The following is an 18074-nucleotide window of genomic DNA, read 5'->3' as shown; positions in this document are numbered from 1 at the left end:
TACCCGTTTGTAGCCAAAATCTTTGTCCTGTTACCCAACCCGCACAGTGACGGGTACCCGCCTTGTCGGGTACGGGTAGGCGGGTACCCGTACCCGACCCGTTTAAAATACCACTGACCTTTGTTAACCGTGGATTGGTTTCAAGTACATGCTTTATGCCATCATCAGTGATTTTCAGGCACTCCACCATGCTCAGGCTTTGAAGGGTACCATCAGCCCTACAAGCCAATTCCAAAAGAATGTCATCCATGATCTTTTCATTCAGAGGCGGTTCAATGTGGATACTCTTCCACAACAATGGTTCACCTCGAACCTCAGACCGAAAGTAACTACAAACTGTTTCCATTGACAAGAGGTCTTTCACCCCAGATACATTAGACAAAATTTAAAAGCATCATGGGGTGCTTCATCAAATTTGGCAGCACCCTCCACTTTTTCTCCAAACTGCAACTCAGGACTGTAGCTAGTGCCCTCGTTGCTGAAATCCATCATCCAACTTTCTTCGCAGGCTGGAGGAAATTCATTGTTGTATGAATCCAATGAATTCTCCATCTCTGTATCGACATTATTGATAGCATCTAATGTCTCATCAGGTTTCACATAAACCTGAGGACTGCTTGAAAGGGGCAGGATACAAGCGGGTATATAAGCGGGTATCGGGTATACCCGTTCCCGAACGGGTATACCCGATACCCGCAAAAACCTGAAACTCAATACCCGTACCCGAACCCGTTCCCGCTTATGTCGGGTAGCGGGTACCCGATACCCGACGGGTAACGGGTCGGGTGTGCGGATACCCAATACCCGCTACCCGTTTCGACACCCCTAGTACAAATCATAGTTTGAAATTTTAATTTAATTACATCAATTTGTAAAGCATGTATCATCGTATTCAAAAGACTTGAGTTGGAGACTAAGTTATTAGAGATTTTTTTTTTGTCTTGCTAAGTCGTGACATTGAGAAATGTTACGAAACAATATAATTAAAATTGTTTTCAACTCCATTTTTAAATTTTAAAATGATTTATATTGTCACTACTTGCCAATTAATCCTATTTTTAATTCGAATGACAATTTTGAGATTTTTGACCTGGACTTTTCATCAATCTGTCATCATCTTCTAATTTTAAGTTTTAACACACTCCCTATTAAATTTAATATGGCATAAAATACGAAATCTAACTACTTTAAGGTACAACACCGATATGCACGGACTTGAGAATTGACGTCTATACCCTTATGGCTCGACTCATTCTCACTAGTTTTCAATAATCAAATAGTCTTGATATTGAAAATTCAAAAATCAAATGTCGGAAATAGTAATTTATTTGCAGAAATTAAACCAATAATCTGATCTATTTCTTCAAGCCATAATTTGACAAATCCAGTAAGCATGTTTTCTCTTCCATAATTGCGTCTCTCTGTGTGTATACATACACCCAGTTGTATATAACTTCTAATGCTTCCGATTTTCAGTTAATCTCAAGAATTTGGAATCTGATATTCTTCAATTTCTAGGAGCTGTAATTTAGCTGATTTGGATTGAGATGTCAATCTTCGACGGGCTCCCCATTCCGAAAGATAAATCGGTGAGTTTTTCTCCCGGTGTGTACGTTTAGCTTATTTATATGTGTTTTAAGTAGAGCTTAGTTGCTATTTCGTTTATGCTTTAATTAGTGATGTAAAATTGTATCAATTGGGCGCTGGATTGAATTATTTTGATAATTTCATATGCACTGGTAGCTTCCTACGGTCAAAATGCTGTTAGTTCTCCGGATAATTCTGAAAAAATGGTAGAGAAAATGTTTGGTAGTTTGATAGCGCCTCACTTGATTGGGGTTTTAGATCAATGTACTCTTTAGCTTCTTATTTGATTTCATATTTTGTGTTAATTTAATCTTTAGTGAGTGAAGTGGTGATTTATGAGCTTCCAAGTTTGGACTATGTAATGTCTCTAAATAAATACTCCTGTATTCTGTTATGGCTAAAGTAGTTGGGACTCCACTGTCAATTTCCTCATTTCCCAGAACTATTAAATAGTTTCTAGATTCTATTGAAGACATGTAATACTAGACAGTTACTATTAACACATAAGATTTTCACTACTTCGTATACCTAGTTATAAATATATACTGAGATTCCCACTACAGAAGTGTAGCAACTGGAGAATTATTCTGCTTTGGCCCCACTGTTTATGTATTTTATTCTAGGTGAATTTATTTTCCATCATAATGTTGAAAGAAGTGGCTTTACTAGCAAAATTTTCTAGCTGAAAACTGAACTGTCATATTCTGATTTCGTCAATGGAAAACATCATTAGTAGATTGGATGGATGCTTTTGCACATATTGGGACAATAGATAGCTACAGATTCTTAGCTTCAATTTGTATAGAACTGATTTTGGGTTGGGCAAACAAGATTTTCATGCGGTTGGACACACTCACACACATATAGCTCTTTATTGCGCATGGAGGCTGGTGTCCATGTAACTTAACTTTATAGTTCACTAACTTCAGTTTAGGAGAAGATTGCAACCTGGTCACACATTGTAGAATTACCTAAAAGTTAGTACTCATTTATTTACTGTTTGATTATCAGCGCCTGCATTGCTGGCTTCTTTATCCTCTGCGAGTCCTGTATAAGTAGCTTCCAGGGTACTTTTTTTTTTTATCACTTATGTTGAAAAGAACTCCATATGCACATCTTTGTGTTGACACTAGTATCCATTCTGATCTTAGATTTCATAATTAGTTAATTACGAAAACTATTAGTTTTCCTGTCCCTTTTCTCCCCAAGTTCCTACTTTTTGGAGTTTTTTTCTCCAAGTCGTTTTCATCTAGGACATCTCGTACTGTATTGATGATGCATCAGCTTTACAACAGTTATGTTTGGGCTGCTGAAAGTCTAACTTATTATTGTGCCATGGTATTTGCAGTTTTTAAAGGAAGAACTTTCTAGAATAGATGAAAGTTGGGCAGCAGCGCGCTTTGATTCATTACCTCATGTTGTGCACATTTTAACATCCAAAGACCGTGAAGGGGAAGTGAAGGTTTTGAAGGAGCAAAGTGATATCATCGAAGAAGTTGTTGATGAAGTTGTTCATGCATATCATAGTGGCTTTAACAAAGCAATTCAAAATTATTCTCAGGTTTCTCTATGGTTATATTTTTGGGTTCCATAATCCATCTATTTATATTTATGATAGCTTTTTGGAGCTTGTTAGAGCATTTTGCGAAGTAGGGTCTATGAAGCAATGTTTTAGTATCATATAGTCTAAGGAAGTTTATATCATATTGCAATTCATCGGCCTTTACCTATGTTTACCAATGATGTTCCTTTCTATGCTGTATTACTTTTATGGACTTAAATTTACTTTTTTTCCTGTTTCTTAATCGCCAACCTGAAATAAGATAAAATATGTATGGCAAGCTGTAGGACATCTTGCTATAATGGATCTTTTACACGATCACTTCTGATTTACTCTTATTCTATTATAAAATATTGAATTCATGCAAATGAAATTTATGCAAGAACTGCAGTCTACTTTTGTGGGACTTAATGTAACTGCTAACACTATTGGATCTGAGGCGCTGCATCCTTCTTTCTGTCCCATTCTCTCTCTTTTGCCTTTACTCTTTGGTGGCATTATTACCCTTGGACTAGCCATATAGTTTTTCAGGTATGCTTAAAGTTATAACTAAAATATCTCGGTCCTTCAGATTTTGCGCTTGTTCAGTGAATCTGCTCAAAGCCTTGGGGAGTTGAAGGTTGATTTAGCTCAAGCAAAGAAACTTCTCGGTGCCCATAATAAACAATTGCATCAGTTGTGGTACCGGTCTGTTACTTTGCGGCACATAATCTCATTATTAGATCAAGTTGAAGGCATAGCTAAGGTCAGTGTGTTCTTTTGACATAGTATTTTGTTCAGATAGAAACATAAAAGTTTTTTTCGATTATGTTAGCTCCAGTTTGCTGATGGGGGTGATTATAAAGCTTTTTTTCATGGATTTGTAATTCTATTTCTGCGATGTCTTTCAAACATATAGGTCCCAGCTCGTATTGAAAAGCTTATTGCTGAAAAGCAGTTTTATGCGGCAGTACAATTACATGTCCATTCAAGCTTAATGCTTGAGAGAGAGGGCCTCCAAGCGGTTGGTTTCTTTTTTCTATTTTTATGCAAGTTTTGTTAGTTTCCTTTTGATAAACATAATGAATTTGAAAGAAAATGTTTTAAGAAGTAATTATTCTTATAGATATTGTGAAGCTGATACATCGTACCCCATTATAACAGACTTACTGAAGAATCCTACTTGTTAATTTGTTAAGTCTGTTGTTGGTTGTTATAAGGTCTAGTGTAGTTATTGTTCTTTTTCAACCTTGCATCTGTTAGAGTTGTAGCCTATGACTTAACTAGAAATTTTTTATCATTTTTTTCTCAAACACCACAATTTGTCCTCTATTTCCGAAATTTCAACTTCTGGTTCAACTTGAGAGCAAAAAGGTGGTATCTCTAATAAGGCAGTATCTGATGGCTGATGATCTACTCGGGTTTAGGTGGGTGCTCTTCAAGATGTACGGTCAGAATTGACGAAACTACGAGGAGCCTTTTTCTATAAAGTTTTGGAAGATCTTCATTCTCATCTCTACAATAAGGGTGAATACAGGTAATTCTCAATCTATTTCTCAGAAAGTAAACCTCTAGACATGCAAAGCCTTTTCCGTGCTAGTAAAAGTTAGAGTGGTGGCTGATGGCATATTGCATCACATGTTTGAAGAGCCTTTCCTCTGAGACCTATGTAATTCAACAACCTATCATTTTCTCTCTTTTTAAGCATATTATATATGATGCTTAACCACAATAAATTGGAGGATAGCTGTTATGGTTAACATTTATGTGCTTCACAACTTGAGAGAGTTTGCATTTTATTTTGTTGCCTTTTTTTCATTTTGCTTTTGTACCTGTAACTAGCTCTGTTTTAAAAAGTTTGCCTTTTTCTTTCTATGTTTTTTTCTTTTTTGTACACGGCTGGATCATCTTATTCTAAATTCCAACTTTCCTTGTGGCAGCTCAGATGTCTCAAGTATGCTTGAAAGTGATGATGCAATTCCAACTGCTACAGCTACGTCTTCCATGAATTATTCACACTCTCTCTCACGAAGAACCAGGTTGCTGAAAGGAGATGGGGATGGAGTGTATAGGCCCAGTTCAGTTGATGGGAGGTGAGATTGTCTTATTTTTTAGTAATCATTTTTACTTTTTAAATATCGACCTGGCAAGAATTGTGTTCTACCGTGAGATATCTTATATCAATCACATTATTCAGTTTGTGTCTGCAAATTCAGTTTGATTTCTCTTTCAAATTGGATATTGTGGTGGTAAATGTGATTCTTATGGTATGAAGTGAGCTATTTGTATTCTGCATATCTTGTATGTTGCAAGTTGCAACAAATTTGAGCTTCTCTGGGCAGAACAATACATAAACGTGTCAGTTAGTCAGTTAGCAGTCTTAAGAAAAACCTGTTATTGGTTAGTAAACAACAGAAATGAACTGATTAAAAAGCACAAAGAAAATAATTTTTAATAGGGAGAATTTTTTATCTTCATCTAGTTTAACACTCATCGGTAAAAGAAAAAATCTTGTATCTCCTTCCCGGTAATGCATTCATTTTTCAGCTTTCTTAATTCTTTACATTTATACACTAACATATATGTATACATCCGATTTAACTAGATGAGGATTTCCACCAAGTAGGAACTTTTTGAACGAATTCTCAATTATTCAATCCTCTTTGTTGTCTTGATGATGTTCCAAACTAAAATGTTTATGTATAAGATGTCTTAGGATGTTTGTCAGACACAGTCTTTTCTCTGTGTTCAAGCCAGACCCCAGCTCTCGCTGGACGATTCATCTTTTTTTAAATTATTACTATTATTATCATATCCAAGTAATTCTAGTTATGATTCTGAAATCCGAATTGAATTTGCCCAAGGCAGATGTCAGAGTTTATGCAATAATTAGCCCTTCTTCTGAGATTTGTCTCCGTTCTGCTTGTTAGTTCATCATTTGATGGGCACAATGAGGATGGCAACTTGGATTTGCTTGATGATGCTGCACCTAATGGGTATACTCCTACGATGAAGGCTAACGGTGGTGATGCAAGAATGTTTTCTCGACAAATTCCAGTGTGGCTATCAGATTCTACTCCTGATGAATTTGTCGTATGCTTCCATTCTTACAGTAAAATTGCTCTTGAACTTAAATTGGTTCTTTAAGCCTATAAGGTTAATTGCATGGTATTTGATGCAGGAAGCAATGAGAAAGAGTGATGCTCCAGTGCATGTAAAGTATTTGCAGACTATGGTCGAGTGCCTTTCCATGCTTGGAAAAGTTTCTGCTGCTGGTGCTATTATATGGTATGCTGTCAAGTTTGAATCCCATAGGATTGGATATACTTGTGTTTGAATAGACTTGTATTATTTCAGTATAGTTCAACATTGTGGATGTTATCCAGGGTACGACTGTAAATAGTCAAATCCTACAGATATATTCCTTGTAACGTCTTATCCTAGCAGTTAGATATCCTGTTTCTTTTCTTCGTTGTGTGGATATATGCAGAAGTATACTGCTCTTAATTCAGCATTCTTCTGCTGTCAGTTTGTTTCAATGTTTCTTGAATCTTGAGAAACAGGGAGTTCACTTGATAACCTCTATATATCAAGATTTTGGTATACATGAAAAACCACGCCTAGAGTCATTTTTTGTTTATTGGAAATCATACTATAGGGACTATGAAGCTCCAGGGCTATTTAATTTCGGTAAATGAAGGTGTGAATGGACTAGGAATCTAGGATTTTTGTACGAATACTTTCTTTTGGATATGCGTATTAAGTCATTTCATTTTTTGTTTGAAAAGTACACTTTGTTAGTTTTTCTACTTATTTTCTGCTCTGTTCTCATGTCTCCATGGTCATAGCCAGCGGTTGCGCTCTACAATCCATGATATCATTACTGCCAAAATCAAAGCACAGGTAGGACGTGTTAGTGGGCAAAGGAATGGTCTGGGCCACACTGCCTCGCCTACAGTCACAGGTCTACACTATCTAAAGGGCCAGCTGGAGCACCACTTAGCAAAACAAAAACGTCAAAATGGGATAACACCAAATGGAGCTTTAGCTGTGAGCCCTGTCTCTCATGTAATGTCTCCTTCGGGAACAGCCCAAATTTCAGCAAGGGACCTACTTGATTCTATTCTTGAAACAGTTGTTCGGATATTCGGTATGTTATTGCTATAAAAATATTCGTAAATTATATAATCATGTACCCTTTGCTGTTATCTTTGTATTCTTGATGGTGGAATAATTATTCAGAAAATCATGTTATTGTTGGAGAGTTGCTCGAGTCAAAATCTTCACAGCAACTTAATATGAACACACCAAAAACAATGGCCACTGACGTCAGTTGGAGCAATGACTCTGATGTTTCTAATGATACTGGAGGCTTTAGTGTTGGTTTTTCCTTAAATGTTCTACAGGTTTTCACTTAATGACCCCTTATGTGTTTCAACCTCATGCTACTCAGAAAGTTGTGAGTTTGTCCCTAATATTTTCCCAAATGATTGTAGAGTGAGTGCCAACAACTTATACGTGAGATCCTACGAGCAACCCCCGAAGCTACATCTGCAGATGCTGCTGTACAAACAGCCAGACTTGCCAGCAAAAACCCTTCTAAAGACAAGAGGCAAGGGCATTCCATGTTCTTTCACTTTTGTGTATCGTACAGATTGTTCATGTGCTTAGTATCATTTTCTTTTACTAATACATTTGGGTTTCATGTGAACAGCGTTCTCAACGTGATTGATACTGATGCTTCATATTTATTTTCTTTGTTTCCGCAATGCGCTCATTTTCATCCTGATAAGCATATAAGATAGGAGCCCTAACTTAACCCAAAACCATGGTCAAAGGTAAAGGGTTGACTCCCTATTATATGCTATTCCCACACTTTGCGGGTGAAACCGATGTGGGATCGTAATCAATCCATCCCTCTTTTTAAACCGTACGTCCACGGACGGCACACGCCACGGGCCCACCATCCGCTTACGGCCCTTTTTTCCGTCGGGCCCACGTTTCTTCGGTGGCACCCCTTGGTCACAACCTACGGGTAGCCCCTTTCCGTAGGACAATATTCCGGATCCACGTTCAGCCGCACCAAATGGTGATAAGCATAGAGATAGGAAGCCCTAACTTAACCCAAAACCATGGTCAAAGGTAAAGGGTTGACTCCCTATTATATGCTATTCCACACTTTCGTGTGAAACCGATGTGGGATCGTATCAATAATTGATAAGCATATAAGATAGGAAGCCCTAACTTAACCCAAAACCATGGTCAAAGGTAAAGGGTTGACTCCCTATTATATGCTATTCCACACTTTCGTGTGAAACCGATGTGGGATCGTATCAATCCATCCCTCTTTTTAAACCGGACGTCCACGGACGGCACACGCCACGGGCCCACCATCCGCTTTACGGCCCTTTTTTCCTTTCGGGCCCACGTTTCTTCGGTGGCACCCCTTGGTCACACCTACGGGTAGCCCCTTTCCGTAGGACATCCGGATCCACGTTCACCGCACCAAATTGATAAGCATATAAGATAGGAAGCCCTAACTTAACCCAAAACCATGGTCAAAGGTAAAGGGTTGACTCCCTATTATATGCTATTCCACACTTTCGTGTGAAACCGATGTGGGATCGTATCACATCCCCATATGATGATGATATTTTACTTGAATATCCATTATATATGCAATTAATCTATATATGAAAAGGATCCAGTGAGAATGGTAAATATTGGTGAGAAATGAGAATAATTTTCTGTCCTTAGACTAAAGAGATCTACTATGGATGCATCTTGTTTCAATGTCCTTGGAGTGAAAATTCTATATTTGTTCATGATTTTATGTTTTCATTAATTTTTTTCATTTCTACAACAAATCCAATTTTCAAAAAGTCCCTTGGTTGGGATCCAGTGAGGATTGAATTTTATGTTTGAAATGAATATATGCACAAACATGAATTATGCATGCACAACCACATATTCCACGGACCCGAGATGAACAAATTAATACAACACATGGACAACCATATTCAACTAATGTAGTTGTTCAATTCTTAACATTGGTTTGTTCATCTCGGCTTCATGGATTTGTTCATGTATTCTCATTCGTCATGGAAGAAGCTCTATATATTATATATATAGACGTGGGTTAATGTAAAAACTCAATTTTATCCTGAAAACTAAGAACACTAAAAACATTGCAATTAACGTATAAAATCACTGCATTCAGAGTAAACTTTACTACACTCGCAAAAAATGAAATTCACTTCAAATTCAGCTCCTTTTGGGATTCGAGTACTGGTGTTGCACTCATCAAGCAAGAAGATGCCACCGTAGATCTCCATGATCGATGGTTCTCCGTTCTTATTTTAAATATGACTTCTCATTTGAAGTTCCATGCTGCTGGCATGACAAGTTTGGTGACATTGATAAGTGTTTGGAAGGGTAATGAATGGAGGATATTGGCAACTGTTGATGAAATTAGTATTTTGCAAGAGGATGGCTCTTCTGCAGATTTTTCCATTGACAAGAACTGCTTTAGTTGGAAAGGCATTATCACACCCAATGATAGACTTTCCTGCATCATTATGATGATATACATTAATAATTGTTTTTACTATTTGAACTTGTACTCCGATTTAGTGTCTATAGAATAAGGTAATTAACCCTTTTAACATCAATTTGTTTACAGAGATGGATCAGAAGATGGACTTACTTTTGCATTTCGGTTCACTGATGCTAGTACTTCTGCTCCTAATCAAGGTAAGAGGAATATGTTTCATGCCTACCACCTACCTCACCCCTTGAGGTAGCCAAGTGGCAAGTGGTACTTTATTGATTACACATATGATGTCAGCCTGGGCATCACCTTTCAATGGCTTGACAGTATGAAAAATCAGTTGGAAATGTTATCGTGTTTATATAAATAAAGGTTCTCTCATTGACAGCAATAACTATTTTGCCAAAAAAAATAAAATAAAGTAACCAACAGCGTGTCTTCCTAAGGAACCTAGTCTTGATGAAGTCTTCTTTTTAATTTGAATATTGTGTGTTGGACAATCATTTTCTAAAATTTTATCCCACAACCCTCCTAAAGGAAGTGGTTAATTGCATCTTAAATCACCATGTTTTCCCCAATTTGCTGATTCAACACAGTTATATACTCCCTCCGTCCCTAAAAAACAGTCCACTTTTGCCATTTTGGTATGTAGATGAAAATGAATACTTTTCCAATTATAGAGACTACCCCACAACATATCAATTTATTTATCCTTTCTTACACATGGCCCACCTGTTTCTTCACTCACATTACATTTATTAATCATTACTAACACTGACCCCTAATTTGGGACCCTTTTTCAACTCATAAAATGGCAACTATTTTTTATTATAACCCGTGCCGCACCCCATTAGGCCTATTTATTGGGGACGGAGGGAGTGAATTGCAATGTCAACAACTGAACAAGTAACTGCAAAATTAAATTTCTCTATAATTTTAATAATTGGACAAATTGCAGTGAAGGGATGTTTACTTTTCATATATTAAATGCAATCATTCTTCAGGCATTTATCCTTGCAATTTATTATAACGTGTTCTTAAATTTGGCCAAAGGTCGTATTTTTTGATTTAGCCATTGAATTAAATAGCATAAATTCTTCGTAGGGTCTGACCTTAATCGCCAAGGATGGAGAAGACCAAATGTAGTCCAAGAAGGTTATGGAACTGGTGCCGTGCTACCAGAGCAAGGGATATACTTAGCAGCATCAGTATACAGGCCTGTAGTTCAGGTATGGATAGAGTGCAATCAAAGGAAAGTTATGCTCGTCTGTTCTCCTGGTCACATGACTAATATGCATAATTTAATTTCCTTTTTCTGCCCTTACTTGCAGTTTACAGAAAAAGTTGCATCCTTGCTTCCTCAAAAGTTCTCCCAACTTGGGTGAGCACATTCAGCTCCAATTTCTAAATCAGCAGCGCATGACATGCAGTATATAATTGCTTAGAATGATATTAACTCAGAAATGACCCTAGGTATATATAAGCCTCAGATATACTCTTGATCCCTTTTAGATTTCAGTGACATACCATTAGTCAGCTCTACAAACTTGTTAATACGATGGTAGTGAAAGTGAAACTATCAAATATCTTTAGAGATGTTGTATTGAATAAATATAAGGGGATTTTGTGTATATGTGGGCAGACCTTGGAGGTCTTAGGTTTGCTGTTCTTGCAAAAAAGTAATTTGTCAGGAGATCTTTGTTATCTCAAGTTCAACCTATCAGTTCCCTTAGTAAACCATTCTGTCACTCACGATCGAGATTATCATGAAATAGCTGCTTGGTTGTTGAACAAACTGATATTTTCATATTTTGAAATATTCACAATATGATTAGGAGTCTAGGACTTGGTGATGTTGCTGCCCACTGTAAGTATTGGGGTGTGTAGTTGAATGAAAATCATGGGAAGAAATTAAGTCTGGTTCTGGACTCCCGAAAAGTAACAGTTTCAAGGCTGTATGCTTCTACAGCTGGTGAGACTTTCAATTGAACATAGCTGGAATGATTTAGAACTGTAGTATTTCATCTTCAATAGCAAAGTTTGATTGGAAGAACAGAGTTTCTTCTTGATATTCAGTTGAGATACTCCTGTTAGGAAAATGATAGATTTTATTCCCCACCCTTGATTTTGTCATGATTTCTCCTTTTCCATGAAATAATTATTTCCCCATCAATTGTTTCCCATAGCCTTTTCCTTTACTGAATTTCATAGTCTACCCCATATATGATTCAGCACGAGTGAATGTTTTGAAGATGTTTGTCTTTCTGTTTCCGGCCCTATTATTTCTATCCATCCTTTCTTAATGCATCTTTATGTTGACCATCTATCCACTAATGAATGGATTATGCAGAAATGATGGATTGCTTGCCTTCACAGAGAACTTTGTGAAGGATCACTTTTTGCCAACTATGTTTGTAGATTATCGGAAAAGCGTACAGCAAGCCATATCAAGCAAGTCTACGAACTATTGTCTTTTTGCCTGGTTATTGATAAATGCATTTAGTTTCATTATTTCCAAACACCTTGCACCTTACATCCATTTTTGTATTATGGATTGAAGTGGATCGAGTTCCTGTTTGATTTCATCAACAGTAATTTAATAGATCTCATGCATTGTCTGTTTGTGGCTGTCTGCTAAGTGCCTGCATATGATGACTCCAGTGATTGTTTGATTCTAGCTAAACTGCTCATTAAACTGTGTTGATGCTGACTCACAAAAATCTAGTAATTTATAAGCAGTAATTTACAGAGGTATAATATAATACTCCCTCCATCCCATTAAAATGACACATTTCCTAAATGAAAACAACATCATCTCTACTTTTTTCTCTTTCTTATTTAATTCTTCCTACTTAACTCACAAAACAACACTACATAAAATCCTATGCCGGAAAACAAATGTTTCATATTTAATGGGACAGAGGGAGTAATATCTATGAAATTTAGTACTGGATCTTCTTCTTGTTCGAATTTAGGCCGAGGCTCTTTCAATTACGCATGCATGAATTGGCTAATTCAACATAATTATATGCTTTTCAGTAGCTTCATTTATTTTTTATAGAAAGTCCCACTTATATCTTTACATTAGCCTCATTGTAGCAGATAGACTTAGGTAAATTATAGTTTATTGCCTGAATTGATTCTGTAGCAATAGGGTGGAATTGGATGTATAAAAGGTGCGGTAAATATGGTGCTCAATTTAAATATCTAATTCTGGTGTGTTTGCAGTTTTGCTAATCACAAATTATGTACTGATAATTTTCATTAGCATACCATCAAAATCTGATTTTGGGTCTCTTCTACAAACAGGTCCAGCTGCATTCAGGCCACGAGCTAATGTAGCTGTGTCATACACTCCATCAATTGGAAAAGGCCGACCTGTTTTACAAGGATTATTAGCTATCGATTGCTTAGCAAAAGAGGTATATTTGTGTTTTTGCCATATGCTGAGAAGAGAACTAAGTGATCTCTTTATGCTCAACCTTTACATGATTTATTTAGGTTCTTGGGTGGGCTCAAGCTATGCCAAAGTTTGCGGGTGACTTAATAAACTATGTCCAGACATTCCTGGAAAGAACGTATGAAAGATGTCGAACATCATATATGGAGGTATGTCTGTTACTTTATCCTCTTATTTTCTTCTTCTCATTTCCCCCAATCATATTTTTTAAGTTCATTTAAGTATTTTTAAATAAAGGGAGCATCCCTTAAATTTATTTCTCGTTGTACTGTTCCTTGTTTCTCTTGATGATATGTTGTTTTCTGCAACTTTATCACTCTTGAATTGTTTGCTTGGTAAATCTGGGAGCTGATACTTGAAGAACTTGGACTATTCCTTAAAACAAATTAACTATATGAGAACTAAGTAATGCCTATAAATTCAACCTCCAGGACTATTTACTTCCTTCTGGGTCTCTGCTTGGTGGCGACCTTTCTCGATGGTGAATATGCCACCGTTGTTATTTACTTCTACTACATTCCAATGGAAGATGTTATACCAGCATATACCTGTAAATCTAAATGTGCATACCATCTGAAGCTCTAAGCTTTAGGAACTTTGTAATGATGGAAACTGAAAGGAATTGTTGATATGATGCAAGTTTGCAAAGAGAAGGGTTAACCTCTACAGGCTTATGAAGCTTCACATTCGATATTCTACTGGATACAACTCCTATTCTATTTGTTTTCACTTTGAAATAATAATCTCTTTTTTGGTTAAAATATCAGGCAGTTCTGGAGAAGCAAAGTTACATGCTTATTGGGAGACATGACGTATATAATCTCTTGCGACTTGATCCATCCAGTACATGTTTGCCAAATTCATTAGATGATGGAACCCTAGAAACCAATGATTTGGATGCTGGATCAAATGGAGTAGAAATGGAACTAAGTGATATACTACTGAATCTGAGACCTATTAAGCAGGTATTCATGCCCTTATGAAATTAGAAGCCATTTTGACACATCTAATCTTGGTTTTGTACCTTGTTTTTACTCTGGTTAATTTCTGCAGGAAAACCTAATACGCGAGGATAACAAACTTATCTTATTAGCTTCATTGAGCGATTCATTGGAATATGTTGCAGATTCCATAGAAAGGTAACTTTTTGTATCTTATTTTTATCATGGTCTATTTGGTTGATTCTTGTAGCTATCTTCTTTCATGATCGAATCTTGCTCAAGAAAGAGTTTTGAAATTGTTTTATATAGTCCTGAAGATGTGTTTTTAAGTTTTTAGCTCAATTTTCTAGATTGGCAATTAACATATTGGATGAATGGTCTCTGTGATTATCTGTTGTTTTAATAAAAGTCCTAAAGTAATGTTAGAAATTAGAATGCACTTTCTGAAATAATAGTTTTCTGTTGTCCAACTAATTTGGACTGATTGGAAAGTATCAGGTATGTGCAAAAATGAAACATGTTGGGACAAACTGGGATAGATGGAGCTGGCTTCCTGTAAATACTTCAGTATAATTCTTTCTCATGTAGGCTAGGGAAATCATCTTCAAAAGCTTATAATCACGTAGAAGAAAATGAACCGCATCATGCTAGAACAAGCAGTTTGCCTCCAAAAGATCTTGAATCATTTGCTGAAGACTACAGAAAACTGGCTATTGATTGCCTTAAAGTTCTACGAATAGAGATGCAGTTGGAGACAATTTTTCATTTGCAGGTACGTGAAATTTTTGTACATCTACCAAAAAGTTGATAAGGTGATGACGCCTCACTAGAAAACTGTACTCCATACAAAATAACTCTAGCTGCAAAATGCGAACTGGTACAGGAAATGACAAAGAGGGAGTATTTGGATGACCAAGATGCAGAGGAGCCAGATGATTTTGTTATATCATTAACTTCCCAGGTGAATTCTCATCTTTAGAGCATTGTGCTGGTTAGCTTTGGCTTAACTTAACCTTGTGATCTGGTGAAAATGCTTTGGCTAAACCTAGTGCTCCATTTTTTCATGTTCACGTCATTCCCCTGCAGTCATGACAATTATATAGAACATTCCTCGAAAGTTAAAACATATACTCCCCGGTCTCTTATAAGTGCTCCCATTTTACCATTTTACTTTGTCCCTAGAAAGTGTTCCTTTTCCACTTCAGTAAACTACCGATCACTAACCCTTTATGTTTTACCCTCACTATATCAACTTATTTACAAGCCAACAAATCTACAAAATTACCTAACATCTACAGTAAATCTGGGCCCCTTTTTTACATTCATCTACACACTTACCTAGCGTTTATTAAAACCCGTGCTGAAAAGTATGGGAACACTTATAAGAGACAGAGGGAGTATTTCTCTTATACATTCTATTTTTTAAAATGAATACGTAACTAAATCAAGTTTCTTGTTTGCATAACTTTATACCTCAGCAATTGAGTTAATTGGCTTGAGTAACTTTCCTAGATATTGACAAGGTTGGTGTAGCATGATTGGAATTTATGTCAAAAGAGTTGATCCTTTTGTAAATATTCTTTGACACGGCTCTTTATTTTGGGGAATCTGTTGCCTTAGACATTGCACTGTCTGCAGATGAATTAGAGTATTGTTTTCAAGACTTACTTACCAATATACAAGGCCTCTGTGAGATACCCTGATTGGTCAAGCACGTGAATGTTCAACGACCTGATTAAGAGGGAGTTCGTTTATGAATTTACCCCTGGCCGCCTACCATATAAATCTTCAGCTACCCATTAATAAACACAAGCAAGTTATTATGCCTATGTCCTTATTCATCATGCTTCAGATTATACTCCCTCCGTCCATGAAATATTGTCCACATTTGACCGGCACGGGTTTTAAGAAATGTGAAGGAAATTGAGTATGGGGTCCCACTTTTATGGACAACCTACAATAGAAAATGTGGACGATATTTCATAGACGGAGGGAGATATGTTTAAGCACTATGAAATTGGGTTCCCTAACACTTGCTTTTGTATCTTTTCTTATTAGCTTTGGTCTCTTTATTTGTACATGGTTTAGGCTTCCATTCATTAAACTGTGAAATAATCAAATATAACTGGCCTATTTGTCATGTGGCCTAATCAAGCTTGCAAAATAACCGTACGCATACTGAAGTTTTAATTTATGCAATCCAGATAACACGCCGAGATGAAGAAATTGCACCATTTGTTGCCGATGTGAAACGAAATTACATATTTGGAGGGATATGCCCCATTGCCGCCAATTGGTCTATAAAGGTTTGCTTATAATTGTGCTGGGTATTGAGAAATTGCACCTGAAAGACTGGTCATTTTTATGTTTGTAAGAAAAATAATTATTCCCACTCAGGCTTTGGCTGAAATGAAGTCTATCAACCTCTTCGGCGTTCAGCAGATTTGCCGTAACTCAATTGCGTTGGAACAGGTCCGTGGTCTTTTTCGCTGTTCCTCTCTTTGATCTCTATCCCTTTCCTCCAGCTCTTCCACTACTTCTGGGGTCTCTTAAAAAATCCTTCTCATGAATTTGAACTTCTAAGTCTAATACGTAGTTTAGATTGTTAATTGTTATGCAAACAAGTCCTGAAGCATGGGTTGGAAGAACGAAATTTCAATGTTAATCTGTCAATATTATTATATGCATTTTACATGAATAATAGCTGTTATAGATTTTCAATAAAAAGATCACTGTTATAGTATCTAGTTCTGTGCCATAATTTGTTTGAAGTTTTCTGTTTTTCTATTTCATTTCTAGATACAAAGTATTTTAGTCAACTTTTTTCTAACACTTCTTGTAGTCAGAGATGTACAACTTGCAGCCACAATTGATTTGAGAACTTCTCTTTTCCCATGTTCAAATCTTTTTAGCGAAATGAAGAGATGTGCGTGATAAGGGGGAATTTCTTATTTTACTTAGGCGCATATGGTTTTCCCACCCTTATGGACTGATCAGCAGTGTGAGAACTTGAAAAACATAATTAGTAACATTATACGCTCAAGCTATTGTGCTTGAATTTTCATTTCGCTTTTCTGTATTTTTGTGGTGATTGGAGGTGGTGTGGGCCTAATAGAAATAACACTATTTTCTGTTCCAAACACATTACACGGGTTATCATGACAAGGACAACTGATAACTTTTCCGAGCTTCATCAGGCTTTGGCTGCTGTATCTTCAATTGATAGTGAAGTTGTACAGATGAGATTAGATCGTGTTCGGACATACTATGAATTACTAAATATGCCCTTCGAGGTTAACTATCTGATACTCTACTGATTTCAATTTCTAACTTATTTCTGTATTTACTTTCTTTCCCACAAATAATCATGTTTAGTTGACAATTTGTCGTTGTGTTTTCTCCAGGCATTGCTTGCATTTATCCAAGAGCACGAAGATCTTTTCTCAGCTGCAGAGTGAGTTATCTTTACAAGTTCAAAATTGCCATAAATCCCAATTATACAAACAATCCCTCATTCATAACCAAACATTTTGTCTGGCAGGTACCTAAATCTGCTAAAAGTCTTCGTCCCAGGGAGGGAAATTCCCGAGGATGCTCAAGATCGCCTGGCACAGATTTTGCCTAGTTGAAAGTTGAAAATTTTGTAAGCCGTTCTCGCCCTCACATCTGCAGCTTTAGTATACATATTGCCAGATTCGCTATATTTGAGTGATTCTTTCAATTAGACAAACATCAGAGCATCTCTAGTCTTTTCTTTCTTCATTTATGTACATTCAATTTTGTATCATTGGGTTTGTTTGGCATCAACTCAGATTTTGTTGACAGTACAGTATATTATATGGAGTTATCAATGCTTATTTACCTTACAAAATTTATTTGTTTTAATTTTTTACTAATTGTCCCTTTAAAACTCTTAAATTTTGCATATATATATTTTCCCCCTTCCCGTATAAATTTCTGGCTCTGTCCCTGTTCGGAATGCCAATGGAGGTGATA

The 18074-nt window shown here is 36.5% G+C and overlaps 1 protein-coding gene across 4 annotated transcripts; it reads left to right on the top strand.

The window, feature by feature from the left end:
• The first annotated feature begins 1303 nt into the window (after window positions 1-1303).
• LOC121782258 (exocyst complex component SEC8-like) lies at window positions 1304-17949 on the top strand. 4 transcript variants are annotated; one of them, XM_042180016.1, is made up of 27 exons: window positions 1304-1387; window positions 1519-1589; window positions 2936-3148; window positions 3720-3893; window positions 4047-4151; window positions 4555-4664; window positions 5068-5220; window positions 6058-6220; window positions 6309-6415; window positions 6976-7277; window positions 7370-7533; window positions 7624-7739; window positions 9810-9880; window positions 10782-10906; window positions 11009-11058; window positions 12028-12128; window positions 12987-13099; window positions 13179-13286; window positions 13905-14102; window positions 14191-14276; window positions 14667-14850; window positions 14962-15039; window positions 16283-16384; window positions 16476-16550; window positions 17276-17371; window positions 17483-17532; window positions 17620-17949. In XM_042180016.1, exons 2-27 carry the CDS (start codon window positions 1548-1550, stop codon window positions 17705-17707), a joined length of 3174 nt encoding a protein of 1057 aa, XP_042035950.1. In that variant the 5' UTR covers window positions 1304-1387; window positions 1519-1547; the 3' UTR covers window positions 17708-17949. The 4 variants fall into 4 exon arrangements, with proteins under 4 accessions (XP_042035950.1, XP_042035949.1, XP_042035948.1 ...); XM_042180015.1 differs by having other exon boundaries at window positions 1323-1387; window positions 1477-1589; XM_042180017.1 differs by lacking the exon at window positions 1304-1387 and adding an exon at window positions 1427-1445.
• The last annotated feature ends 125 nt before the right edge of the window (window positions 17950-18074 follow it).

The sequence above is a fragment of the Salvia splendens genome, chromosome 20 (assembly GCF_004379255.2).
Source record: "Salvia splendens isolate huo1 chromosome 20, SspV2, whole genome shotgun sequence".
NCBI lineage: Eukaryota > Viridiplantae > Streptophyta > Magnoliopsida > Lamiales > Lamiaceae > Salvia > Salvia splendens.
Note: the sequence above shows the minus strand (reverse complement) of the source record. Positions and strands in the feature narration are given on the sequence as shown.